A 14,644-nucleotide genomic window follows, 5' to 3' on the forward strand; every position below is an offset into this window, starting at 1 on the left:
TGGATATCACCTTCTGCTCAGCCCAGCGTTTCAGGTCCATTTTAATTGTACAGTTTGATATACCGCAGAATGGTTCTGGACCAACAAATTGTAAATTGGAACCACTTTTAGCAAGCTCGTCCTCCTCTTCTTGGCGTAACGTCCTCACTGGGACAAAGCCTGCTTCTCAGCTTAGTGTTCTATGAGCACTTCCACAGTTATTACCTGAGAGCTTCCTCTGCCAATGACCATTTTGCATGTGTATATCGTGTGGCAGGCACGAAGATACTCTATGCCCAAGGAAGTCAAGGAAATTTCCTTTACGAAAAGATCCTGACCCGACCGGGAACCAAACCCGTCTCCCTCAGCATGGTCATGCTGAATACCCGTGCGTTTACCGCCTCGGCTATATGGGCCCTCGTCTGCCATTTCATTCCCTTCAATGCCGCAGTGACCTGGAATCCAGTATAAGTTTACTGAGTTTCCTTGGCACAGCCTGCGCAGTGAAAGAATGCATTCATAGACAAGCTTTGAAGTACATTTGTAAGCGCACAATGCTTTAAGTGCAGCTTGACTATCTGAGAAAATACAAATATTTGCATATCAGTGTTTTCTCTCAAGGCAGACATTTGCGCATTTCAAAATAGCAAGAATCTCTGCTTGAAACACCGTTGGATAGTGTCCCATCGCCACTGATGTTTGTATTCCAGGGCCGTAGATTCCTGCTCCCGTTTTTATTCCAACTTTTGAGCCATCTGTATAGAATTTGATTGATCCTTGACGAACAGTGGAACCTCCGACTTCCCAATCTGCACAGGTTTCATCCAGTCTTTAATCATTTTCATTACCGGCCTATTTTGGAAGTATTGTGAAATGCTCAGGTGACCTACAAGATCACCTGGCATAAACTTTTCAATTCGTTTAAGTCGCAGCAATTCCTTTTCTGCTTCTAATTGAACGTACTCGTGCAAAGGTAGCAGATTGAGAATCGCATCTAAAGCTTTTGATGGAGTGCTGCGCATCGCTCCTGTAACAGCAATGGACGCAAGACGTTGAATTTTTGCAAGCTTTGATTGCGTGGTAGCCTCTTTTGTTTTTGGCCACCAAACAAACGAAGCATACGTCACTTTTGGGCGGATTATGGCAGTATAAATCCACATTATCATTTTTGGTTTCAAGCCCCACTTTCTGCCAATAGTTTTGGAGCATAACCAAAACGCACTTGTAGCCTTACCGATCACGGACTCAAATTGAGCATTCCAGTTCAGTTTAGCATCTAGTATCAAACCTAAGTACACTGAAAAAATATTTTGTTGCATTGTACGAAATTGCTCGTCTGGTTTACGAATGCCATTCGTTGTTTTCTGCAACGAAAAGATTCGTAGTGTGCCTGAGTTTGTTTCGTAAAAATATCACTCCGACACTATAACAGGGATTTTTTCTGTCTCTTTTTTTGTCGGACCGACATACACTCCCGTTCAAAAGTTTGGGGTCAACCCCTCAAAAACATGTCATTTTTTTAGGCCCATATCTCCGCCAATTTGCGTCCGATTTCAAAACCCTAGGTTTCATTCAAAAGATAATAAGTCAAAGAAACTTTGAACATGATTTAACAGAAACTTTTTCAAAAAAATTTGTATGTAAACTTAACCCAAAGTTGCCAAATTTTCTAAAAAATGAATATAAACTTACGGCAGTGTCGCTGGAAATTGGGTCGACCAAATTTTAAGATGAGAGCGGTAATATGACCCATTTTCTATTAGCTTTCAACTGCTTTTTACAGAACTTAGCTAAAAAGTCTAGAAAAAAAAGTTATTAAGTAAATTAATCCTTGATGTCATCGACCAAAAGTTTGGGGTCACCCCTCAATATGATGTATCGGCCAAAAGTTTGGGGTCACTATCGTAAAACATGGAAAAGTGATTTGTTGATATCTTTGTCATCTTTCATTCAATTTTAATTCTTCTTGGCTTATTTGAAACAAAATGAATGATATTTACTGCATAGACATTGAACCACATATATTTGTTGAAATTTACATACTAAAACTTAACGTAAAGTTGCCTCATTTTTTGAAGCGTGGTAAAATGTGCTAACTTTACATAACATTTTTATATACAAAAATCGTTAAATACGTTAAGTTGAAGACATCAAACGTAAATATAGTTAATTATCTTTGAAATGAGCCAAAAATAATTAAAATTGAACTATAGATGACGAAGATATCACCAAATCACTTTTCCATGTTTTACGAAAGTGACCCCAAACTTTTGGCCGATACATCATATTGAGGGGTGACCCCAAACTTTTGGTCGATGACATCAATGATCAATCTACTTAATAACTTTTTTTCTAGATTTTTTAGCTAAGTTCTGTAAAAAGCAGTTGAAAGCTAATAGAAAATGGGCCATATTACCGCTCTCATCTTAAAATTTGGTCGACCCAATTTCCAGCGACACTGCCGTAAGTTTATATTCATTTTTTAGAAAATTTGGCAATTTTGGGTTAAGTTTACATACAAAATTTTTTGGAAAAGTTTCTTTTAAATCATGTTCAAAGTTTCTTTGACTTATTATCTTTTGAATGAAACCTAGGGTTTTGAAATCGGACGCAAATTGGCGGAGATATGGGCCTAAAAAAATGACATGTTTTTGAGGGGGTGACCCCAAACTTTTGAACGGGAGTGTAAATCATGTTAAAAAAAAAATAGCACGTGTATATCAGCTTGGTTTTCACAGGCTCCGAACACGCATCTTCTGATTGATACCTACCAGTGCTAGGCATCCATCTGTAGGCGCTTGTTGAAACCGTTCGGAAACAACCAGAACGCTTTCTACTCTGATTCAATTTATAAATAACTTTTACTTCCAACTGAGAGCATGCTTCCTTTCCTCTTCTCGCACACACTCCGTCATATGCACATGAAAACAGGTTGCTTTGTTGTCTCTGCGCTCCACTCAAACATCAGTGATGACTGCAAAGCTTTGTTGCATTCTACGAAGCGAAATTTTATTTTTACGCATGGTTAGTAAAAAACGTTTGACATTTGTTTATTTTGTTTCATTCTACAAAGCGGGAGCTAAAATCTACGAATGAGCAAGCTTAGCGTCTGTCGGATTCGTGATTTCGTACATGATACAACTCCTTTTGTACTGTTTCATCGTGGTGGTACGAATGGACCGTACATTTTACGCAAATTGCTTTCAATTTACGAAAACTTGTTTTACGAAGCATATTCGTTGAGCTTTTACGAAAGTATTTTATCAGTGTATTTGACTCGATCACTAGGATGAATTTGTATCCCTTCAAGCCGAAAAGCTTTTAATGGGGCTGTCCATAAACCACGTGGTCATGGGGGGGGGGGGGTTTCGGCCAATGACCATTTTGTATGGACAATTAAAAAAAATTGTATGGACAAATGACCACGCGGGGGAGGGGGGGGGTGGGGGGTTGTAAAGTCCCAAAAAAATGACCACGTGGTTTATGGACAGCCCCTTAGGTTGATCTTCCTTCTCCTAGTGGACAATTACGACTTTTGACGGGTTGATGCTAAGGCCCTCCTTAATACACCATGAATGTGTATAGTTTAGAACCCTTTGCATTCTTTCCGAAACAGTTTCGTCATACTTTCCTCTCACTATTATGACTATATCGTCTGCAAAGCCCACAACTTCGAAACCTCTTTCCTTCAAGCTTCTTAGAAAATCGTCTACAACTAAGGACCACATTAGTGGTGAGAGGACTCCTCCTTGAGGGCAACCCTTTGTTGCCCTTACTGTTATAGAAGAACTTCCCAGCTCAGAGGTGATTTCTCTTTTTACAAGCACAGTATGAATCCAATGTATGATACATTGGTCGAAGTTTTTATTCTCCATGGCACGCTTCATAGATGAATAGGAGGCATTATCAAATGCTCCTTCTATATCTTAAAAGGCGCATAGCGCTATTTCTTTTGCTGAAAACGTTTTTTCCACCTTTGTTACTAGCGAGTGAAGTGCCGTAACCGTTGACTTACCAGATTGATAAGCAAACTGGAAGTCAGACAGGGGGTGCTCTTTTATGTAAGAAGAATTGATAAAATGCTTCAAAACCTTTTCCATAGTCTTCAACGAAACTGAAGAAAGACTAATTGGTCTATATGCTTTCGGATGCGTTTTGTCTCGTTTCCCCTTTTTCGGTATAAAGATAACTTTAACAAGTCTCCATTTTGATGGAATGTTATTCAATCTTAAACTAGCCTTGAACATCTCAATTAGTGATGGAACCAACACCGCTTCTCCGTTATGAATCAGTGCTGGAAATATCCCATCAACTCCTGCAGATTTAAAAGGCTGAAAAGATCTTATCGCATTTTCCACTCTGGCCTTCGTGAAGATTTCATCAGCTAAATCTAAGGCGGTGTTTACTGTACTATTTGACTCCGTTGAGTTTATACTAGGACATCCTTCACCTTCCAGAGATATAGTATCATTGGAATCCACACTTAAAACCGAACCAGGAAAATGGGTTTCCATCATTAAATCCAAAGTTTCACTATTAGTTTTGGTAAAAGCTCCATCGTCACGCTTCAGATTTCCCAATTCATTTGCATGATCTTTTGCAAGCGTTTTTTGTAGTCTACAGGAGTACTGTTTATGTTTTCACATGTCAGCACCCAAGATTTTCTTTTAGATTTTCGTATTTCGTTGTTGTACTCAGTCCAATCTCCCGTTTGTTTCGCTCTATTGAACATTTTACGAGAAAATTTTCGCGTTAAGTACTGTTCCTTTGAATTCCACTAAGAATTTGCATCCTTTGACAGATACGTATTTCGACCTCAACTGTAAGGTCGTCTTCAGTGTCTTGTACTTGACTCGAGTCGAGTCAAGTACAAGACACTGAAGACGACCTTACAGTTGAGGTCGAAATACGTATCTGTCAAAGGATGCAAATTCTTAGTGGAATTCAAAGGAACAGTACTGAACGCGATTTTCTTTTTATTTACAGATATTCCCCTAACAAGTCCAGGTTAATCATCATCAGAGAAAATTTTCTTAGGCGATCCAGTTTAAAGTTCCACCATGGCACGTCTCTAGTAGAAGACGATTGTATAATCTCCACCGCTCCAATTGAAGATTATGTGTTTATGATCAGAAAGAGAAATCTCATCTGACACGTGCCAGTTTGTGATCTTGTCAAAGATTGCAGCATTGCACAGTGTTAGATCCAAGATCTCTGATTGCATTTAAGAAAGTAGGTTTATCACCATTATTGCAAATGTCTATATTGTTCGAAGACAGATACTCTAATAGTGATTCACCTCGACTGTTAATATCCGTACTACTCCAAACCGTGTGATGCGCATTGGCGTCACAGCCAATGATGAACGATTTGTTGTTTTCTTTACAGAATGGAACAAATGATGCGATCTCAGGAGGAGGTACCTCAGGAACATCACCAGGAAAGTAAGCTGAAGCCACAGCGATCTCAGTTTTACCCCTAGTGGTTGGTACCTCTACCATGACCGCAACAATGTCCCTTCTGATAAACTCTGTAATAGGATAACATTTTGACGTTTTACGTACTAGGACAGCAGTTCTGGGAGAATCTTTTATTTATTTTTATTTATTTGCTACTACATCTCTGACAAAAATTGTCACACAGACTGTTTTAAAAAAAATTAATCCTATTCTTAAAAACTAGTTTACTTATATTAAAATCGAAAACGTCACACACTTGATTAAACAATCTACAACAAAAATCCAACGGGTTAAACAGTCCATAGTTAGTGCGGTGGCCAGGAATCCACAACAGTTGCCGATTTCGGAGCTGACGAGTAGGCGCGTTTAGTCTTACGTTCTCGAGAAGGGAGGTGCAGTCGATATTGCCCTTGATGACATCAAAAATTAATAGTCTTTGCAGCATAATTCGACGACTTGCTAGCGGTTGTAGACTTATTAGTGCACATCGTTGCTCGTAGGGAGGCAGTTGAACCGGGTCGTTCCATGGGAGATTCCGTAGAGCATACCTTATGAAACGTTTCTGGACATCATGTTGCTCATCATAAAATAGTTTACTATTTTGTGTCAGAACACCAAGAATCTTTCGTTTATTGGACAATGGCTCTTGAATAAACACCAGTTCCAGTCCTTATTTTTTAAACCTTCGACTCAACACAGCAGAAGCACCTTTTGCGTGATGAAGGTTTACCTGTACAAACTTGATTCCATTCATGAAAATATACATTTACCCACTTTTGTTAAGCCTCGGAATTGAGACTTAAGAAAAGTAGCCGATTATCCCGGAGACAAATAAGGTCCACTGCGTCATTGCTCCGTTTAACACAGTAAGAGCAAAAATACTGTGGAGGGTGCCCTGGTACTCCATAGGCACCGTTAACGGCTAGGTTTTTATTAGACCCCCCTAACCATTCATTCCTAGGCACGGTACGCATTAAGCCGCTTGACACCATGAATTAGGGGTCACCTGTTCGTGGACTCTTACCACCGGAACAGACGGTCCGTAGTGTTATTCTTAGCCAGTTGAAGGAGCTGCTACCGACACTACACGGCTATCTAGGCTGATCGGGAATAGTCTCTAGGGATATAAGGGGACTATGTGGGGTTTCAGGGTTTCAACAAACCAAAACTATCAGTGTTTCAGGAGTCCCTGAGGGTTTCGGAAAGTACCAGGGGTTTAATGGGGTTCAGGGATCGCAGGAGCGCTCAAGAGGGTCGAAGGGGAGTTTCAGGGTGTTTCAAAAGGGTTCTGGGTGTTTCAGAGACGTTCCAGGAAACTTTAGCGGGTCTCAAGAGGTTCCAGGAGTCTTAGAAGCGTTTCAGAGGGTTCCAAGGAAGTTTCAAGGGGTTTCAAGAGTGCTTAGAAATTGGGTGCCCCAGGGAGTTCTAGGTAGTTTCACGGGAGTCCCAAGGGGCTTTCAGGTGTGTGTAAAGTGAGCCTCAGGGGCGTTTCAAGGGTTTTTAGGGGGTTTCATGTACTCTTCTGGGCTGTAGTTGTATTTTTTTTTTATTTCCATATATTCCAGAGACCCAGTTTACTTACATTGGATAGACTTCTTGTCGAGCCAAAAGAGACTATGTACCTACACGGAAAACAAAAGCTCTCTGATTCGGAAACCTGGCAAAACATAATCGCAAGCAAAAAAGTGTGCTCGTAACGATTTAGCACACAAACGAGTGGTACAAGAACAGAAGCATATAGCACCATACATGTATAAGCAGTGAAGAGAATTGTCAGACAAAAGAGGCACAAAACAAGCAACAAAGAAGACGCGGCAATTACTCTTTATCCCAACTGGTAACAGATAATGACATGATCTCGAAATTTTTTGTTGCAGACAAAACGGAAGCTGAATTTGTTGGGTACTTTTCAACTCGTAAATAATCAATTATTACTAATACAAAATCAAAACTTTTTGATGATACATCTTCAGCAGTGTTGCAGTGTTTACCGACTCGAAATTACCGCTCGAAAATAACAGTGCAAGGCTTCGAAATCTCTAAACTAGTGATGAACGATCTTTGTCCTATTCTGTTCAAGTTGGGACAAACCTATGTCGCATTGGGTAGAATGTCGTAACAAATTCAGGTTGCGACATTGTCGTTATTGTTGCGCGATGGTTGAATTTTGATTCACTGTGTATAAGAGTGTACTTACATTTCTTCATTCTTCAAGCTAGGGATGAATTTAATGCATTCACGCTTCTGGAAATTCGCCTCGATCCAACTTCGTGCGGTGCGCTGCAAGAGAATGGGAGAGAAAGAGCATTCGAAAGGGACCAGATTAGAATCAACGATCTACCGGTGGTTACATGTAGCAGCAATGGAAATCGGTTACAATTTAGCGCGAAAGCGATACTCTGTATGTGTGTAATGTAGTTCGATAATAATTGAATAAATCAAAGATGTACGTGCTCAATTTGCGATAGCACATGTCGATGAGCACCACGTGGAGGGGGGCATTGCCAGAAGCACATCAGCGAGCGATGCAATTGTGCGATCGATGCAGTTTCCCCATGCACGCGCTGCTGACAATCTTTTGGCTTCTTCTGGTGAGATTATATCTCGCTTTGGAAAGCACGGGGGTTTTCATTCTGAGAATGGAAGAAGGATGATAACACCCACGTTCCATTCATACGCTTGGTGAGTGAAAAGATGGTTGGAATAATTTCGGATTGATTTATCGTTTGCGGCCAGATTCGGTTGGGTACGAGCTGAGAGATTGGAAATTTTGAATTGGATACATACATGCAGACATGCAAACGTGAAATGATAGATTTATGCGCATGCAAGTAGTGTAAAGGAATGATAAATAATAAGAATCACAAAAGGTGTAAGCCCATACTGTTTAAGTTTCTTTTTTAAATACGCACTTCTGAAGCTTTGAACTAATTTGAAGCTTTAAAAGTTTTGTGTTCTTGCACTTTTTTTTTACTTTCCTAAAATCATCTCATTAAGTAGAAATATTTGAAGTTTTTCAAGAGTTTCAGTGTGTTGTTGCCATATTTATGAAAATTAGTCTATTAATAGGTGTACCTTTTAAGTCTTTTTTTTTTTGTTATATATGTAAAGCAACATAGTACCAGCAATACAATCGAAACAATAAGGGGTGCTAAGTGTTGCCTGAGGGACTGAATTCACGATCAGCCCCACATCTTAATCATCCTCCCTCCTATTTTCTTTCGCAAAGACAATCTTATTCGACTCATTTATGGAAAATTTTCAACTAGATGATTCCAAGCCATCGAACGAACGGCAGTTAGCAGTTTTCTGCACACTTTTCTCCGTCGTTCTGATGATGGCGATTTATTTATCCTTCAAAGAGCACTACAAGTAGCCCCACCAGCCATTCATAGCAAGAGCACAATCTTAAGTTTTTTGCTCCAACTCCAAGTAGTCTAGGTACCTGCCTCAACTGGCAATCAAGAATCAAGCAATGTGCGGTAAATTGCGATAATATTTAAGCACAGCTGAGCTGAATGCTGAATTTGGGTTTTTCCTGCGGTTTTGAATGTGATCTTCCAAGAGCCACCACCACCACCAGTAGGAGTTTGACAGAAAAGCAAAAACGAGATTAGTTCCGATAGGTGCGGTTGGTGGGGATGGAAAATGGGCAGTGGGCTGGCGGGTGAGAAGGGAGAGAGAAAGGTGAAAATTTTCATCTCGCTCCTGTTGATAAGTTAAGGATTTTCACTGTTGGTGGTTTTCCAGTTTTCTACGAAAATGAAACTCAATTTTCGAGTGCCTTGGAAATACGGTGATCAGTTTTCATTTGAAACGGATTTACAAAATCCAGAATAATAAACTGCAGAAGAACTGATTAATGTTGATGAAGTGACGTTGATAAAGTATTCAATCCCCTTCCTTCTATGTTGAATACATATTTCATATTTTTATTTCGTTACTCTAACCATGTCATGTTTCTACAATACAAATACCTACGAATAATACAAGCAATGCTGCACATTCACACCACCACGTGATGCATTGTGCAACATTCAGATTCTTCCCACTTCTTGTTCCAAAACTCTTGACTGACGACAGATCAACATACCGAACCACAAATTCCATTTTCTTTCTTCCTTCAGCTGCAAAGGGAACGAAATCTAACCTACTACTAGGTACAACCGACGCAGACGAGAGTGCTAGATACGATGCGGCACTAAGTTCCAAACATTACAACGTCATCACTCTTGTTCAACATCCATCTGCAGGAAACGATTGCATCGTCGGGAAATATCTAGTGCTTCTTGAATCGTACATCCAATCGGCCGCAACAGGAACAAGTTGGGTTTGCTAAGTACATATAAAGCTTCACATACCTGTGGGTACGGGATACGATGACATCAAAACAGTGCGCTTTCGTATGTGGTTAGATGTTTCAAGCAAAGGAGACGCAATCCTACTGCTTTCTAAGACCAAGCCCACTCATGGGCTCAATCAAGCGTTTTAACGTTAAGTAGAGCCCCGAACAAAGAAGCGAACCGCACCGGTCGCTGCTAAGTAGGGCTCGAAAGCGAAAAGTTTACGTACGGTTCGTAGCAGGGCTTAGAATATAGAGACACGCAAAGTACGGTCTCTATCCGTAGGCTCGTGCGCTCTCTCGCGTTTAGCTCTCTGGGTAGCGTAAAGAGGAGACGAAAGAACATGAGTATGGATTTGTTGCCAGGTTTATAGTTTCTAGAGAATGATTTTCTTGTTTTGTATAGGTAGGAATTTATTTTAGTTTGCATCAAATATTTAAAATTTTTGTTTTTACTTGCTTTGAAATTTTCAACCAAACAATATCATAGATCGTTACACAAATAACACAACAAATTGTCTGACATACAATTGTGATAGAGTGACAATACAAACGCAGAAAAATAATAGGTTTAAATTGACAAGCTTTGCTTAAGTATGTTATGAATAAAGTTTTCCCTTCTTCGGCAATTTTAGGATCATGCATGACGAAAATGTATTGATTTTCTTATAAAAATAGTTACGTTTGTTCATAATCCCACCTTTAGTTTTTGATTCGGCCGACCGTTTTGAAACTAATATTTGAAGAAATGTATAGTGATTCAGTGATTTTTGCTATTTTAACACGTACATGTTTGAGCCGGGGTTGCTACGCAGCAAGTAAAGTTTGGTTTCGCACATTTAGAAAAATGTCCAAATAAATAACTCACGAAGTTCTTTCCGACAAGTTCCAAAATTATCGTCATCCGTCGCAGATTCCGGTGAGACACTGGCGTAGCCACGAGAGGGGGGGGGGTGTTCCAGTATAAAGCGCTTTGCGACGAAAAATTTTTTTTACCTAACTCAATTCAGATATCATAGAAACACTTCAGTATTTTTTTGTAAAAACAAACTTTAATCATACCGATAATAATCTAAAAAAATGTAGTCGAGCTGCCAAGTTTCATCAATTAAAATAGGCGGTGTGCAGGACTGCCATATTGTAGGTTCCTCGTTATAGAAAAAGCAAGGTGTTGGATGTTAAAATACATCAATTGTTGTATGAAGTGCCAACAAGGAGAGTGGGCTCATTATGTGCTTTGACAAATACGCAGTCTACTTCAAGCGCATAGAATCTGCTTCCAAAAAAATAGTCATATACCAGCATCCAAAGGATCGCAATATATATATATTAGTATGGGACTAATATCAAATTCTCGCTCCAGTCGACTTCATTGATTCCATTTAGATCCCATATGAACTGTGCAAAATTTCAGCGCAATGGGTGCAACTATAATTTAGCGCAAGCGGTTCAAAGTTTTCATAGGATTCACTATGGGAAAAGTTACACTTTCAGATAAAAAATCCCAGAGGTCGCTCCTTATCTCCTTAATTCAAATCGATCAATGCTTCGTGTAGAAAAATCATTTATGAAACTTTCCTTCGAAGACCGCAAAACGATTGGATGCTTGTGGAAAAAGTTATTGATTTAATACCGATTAGTGATCCAACGAACGGCTTTTTGTTTTGTTTTGTTAGCAGCACTGTAGCTACTGCCTTGGCTGCTGCTGGTTCTGGGGGTGGTGATGCCTCCCACCACCCGATGCAGCAACGGCAGTAGCAGTGCTGCTGATAAAATAAAGCAAAAAGCCGTTCGTTGGATCACTAATCGGTATTAAAACAATAACTTTTTCCACAAGCATCCAATCGTTTTGCGGTCTTCGAAGGAAAGTTTCATAAATGATTTTTCTACACGAAGCATTGATCGATTTGAATTATGAAGACAAAGGGCGACCTCTGGGATTTTTTGTTTGAAAATGCAACTTTTCCCGTAGTAAATCCTATGCAAACTTTGAACCGCTTGCGCTAAATTATAGTTTTACCGATCGCTCTGAAATTTTGCACGGTTCATAAGGGACCTAAATGGAATCCAAAAAGTCGACTGGAGCGAGGATTTATTTTTTCATACAAGCGTGTCCCATACTAATATATATATTAAGATTTCCGATTGATGCTTTGTAACTAAAAGGTTGTGACTGAGTATAGAATAAGCTGAAGTTAAAATACACGTTAATGAAAAAAGGTTGCGCAAACTTATCGTAGACTGTTAGAAGACAGCTTCTACTATGACCAAGATTCAAAAATCTTGACATACGCGAAGTTGTAAAGGAGACAACTACGTTATAAATGTGTTGGAAATGCAAGGGATGTAATTATTCAATAAACCTAATAATTAAAAAGATGCTCAAAATCTCAAATTCAGATAAATTTCTTGCGAGAAAGGCAACATGGCAATCATACATTATTGAGAAAATAATATCTTTAAACGCACAAAAACTGGTACAAATCTCCAAGGGAATTATTTATTTGAGTTCAATTTTTACTAGCTGTTTTCAGTCTTATCCAAAACCCCTTCTTTCAAAATATGAGCACAGATTATTATACTGAATAAGATTTGTAATTACACCATAGAAATACACAAAATATTGCAATGATTTACAGAAGTGCAAAAAACCGATGGTACGGATAGCATAGAGACCACCGGTGCGCAAAGGCGACCGATCATTATTTTACTCCCATGGAAACGAACGACCGGTGCGAAAATGGGTGGATAACGAAATTAAAAATCGTTAACGACGTGCTGTTGCGTGTGTAGTGTTAAGCCCACGAGTGGGCTTGGTCTAAGGTACGAACGTAAAGTGTTTCACAAGCTTTCGTTCTTTAGTGTTTAAAGGGAATGTGGACGACCATGGAGTCCATTTTTATTTCCCCACAAGTAAACAAATATATGGCCTATAGCCGAATTCCGGTCACAGTTTCTTCTCAGAAGCTGCTCCATTGCATACTAGTAAGAAACTTTCACCTACTGGTCATTTAGTTAGCACATGAGGCTTATATGTATATTGTCCAAGCGGTAAACGTGCGAGTTTTCAGTAACACCATGCTGAGAGTGCCGATTTCGATTTCCGATCGGTTTATTTCTATGGAAACGTTCTTGATTTCGTTGTACATAGAGAAATTTTTCAGTTACTAATAGTATAGAGTGAGTTGGTAAATGTGCTGCATCTACATCTAGGTCCGTAATTTAATAATTGTACTGGGCCCAGGATTGACCCTTGATGTATCTACGCGATGATGATGCAGCTCCTCTCTACTTCTTCGGTGTCGCAAAGAAGCTCCATGGAAGTAGCTCTCCAGTGTACGGCATATGCAGGCTATCTGGGACTCCTAGATGATGTATGCACAGCTGGCAGCACAACTGACGCTATTGAAGTCGTTCTTCATGTCTAGCGTGACAACCGCACAATAGCAGATTCTCCTTTCCATGCCCCTGAATTTATAGCGTCCACCGTCGATCTTCCCTTTCGGAAGCCAAAGTGGTTATCCGGAATCCAAGAGTCATCTAACCTCTAGGTATGAATAGTCAGTCTTGACACTCGTCTGTACGCAGACGGATCGCCAGGTAGCTTCCCGTGTTTGGGCAGCAGAACCTATCATTACTTACATTTATTTGTTCAACATCACATTTATTATTAGACATAGTCAAAAATAGTACCATAATCCGGGATGACATTAATCAAAATGTTCGACCTTTTTTGGATTGCTCTTTTGTTAAAGCAAACTGTACATGTTTTATATTTTTAAAACAAGTACTGGCCCTCTGAGTATGTGTTTAGTTAGTCGAAAAAGTATTGTGAAACTTGAAAACATGTTCAAATAGACTTTTTAATCTAATATTTCATTCTGTTGGCTTAGGGTAACATTGATCATATCAGTAATTGATAGAGACGTCTAGTCAAAGTTAGACTGCAAGTAACTAATGATGTTTTATTCATACATAATTCAACGTTTACTATGATCTAACATCCCCCCTTAAGGTGAAACTGGAGGCATTTCCTCATTTTTTTGGTTTTTGATTTTTGTGAAATTTTATTCAAAAATGGTTTCTGCAAAAACGAAAAACATTTTCCACTACGAAAAAAAATCAGGATATACCTTGATCCATACTCTACATGTGTACGAAAACCGATTTTGAAAATAGTGCTTCGTTATTTTATAAAAAAAAAACAAAAAGTGAGGAAATGGATCCAGTTTCGCCTTAACCCTTTGAAGCCGGAGGGGTCATATATGACCCCGGCGATGAAACCGAGCATAACAAACGTGTTCGACACCAGCGAGGTTGCGTCGACAGCGGCGAAAAATATCGGCTTCAAAAGGTTAAGCGGTAATCCCTAACATTTTTCTCTCATCAAACAGCTTTGAGATTGGTAAAGGTTTGGTAAAATATCGGCTTTATCTTTTGAATGAGATCTAGGGTAGGGTTTTGGTTTGTACATGTTTTTGAGGGGGTGACCCGAAACTTTTGATCGGGAAATTGCAAGAAGATATACACTTCTGATCAAAAGTTTGGGGTCACCCCCTCAAAGCATGTCATTTTTATAGGCCCAAATCTTCCCCAAATCGCGTCTGATTTCAAAACCCTAAGTCTCATTCAAAAGATATTAGGGTGCCTGTACCAGTTATTGCACTACCGAAAGAAAAATATTTCTACAAAAATAAGTAGAAGACCGACGAATGTCATCGATATGGCAAATGATGGATTCGTTGTCATACTTTACAGGAAAAATATAGTAACGGATCCAAAACTACTTTAAGTATTTATAACGGCGTGTGCCAATGATAGGAACCCTGTACCGGTTATGGACACATTTGTTAATTTGGGTTAA

At 39.4% G+C, this 14,644-nt stretch overlaps 1 protein-coding gene across 31 annotated transcripts in view; it reads right to left on the minus strand.

The window, feature by feature from the left end:
• Window positions 1–14,644, minus strand: part of LOC109399478 (transient receptor potential cation channel trpm) — a 537,415-nt gene that overhangs the window by 144,084 nt on the left and 378,687 nt on the right. For all 31 annotated transcript variants that reach the window (XM_062852478.1, XM_062852475.1, XM_062852470.1 and 28 more), the window contains one exon: window positions 7,636–7,718. In XM_062852478.1, coding sequence (XP_062708462.1) covers window positions 7,636–7,718 — 83 coding nt within the window. The remainder of the gene's footprint in view (window positions 1–7,635; window positions 7,719–14,644) is intronic.

This window comes from Aedes albopictus, chromosome 2 (assembly GCF_035046485.1).
Source record: "Aedes albopictus strain Foshan chromosome 2, AalbF5, whole genome shotgun sequence".
Taxonomy (NCBI): domain Eukaryota; kingdom Metazoa; phylum Arthropoda; class Insecta; order Diptera; family Culicidae; genus Aedes; species Aedes albopictus.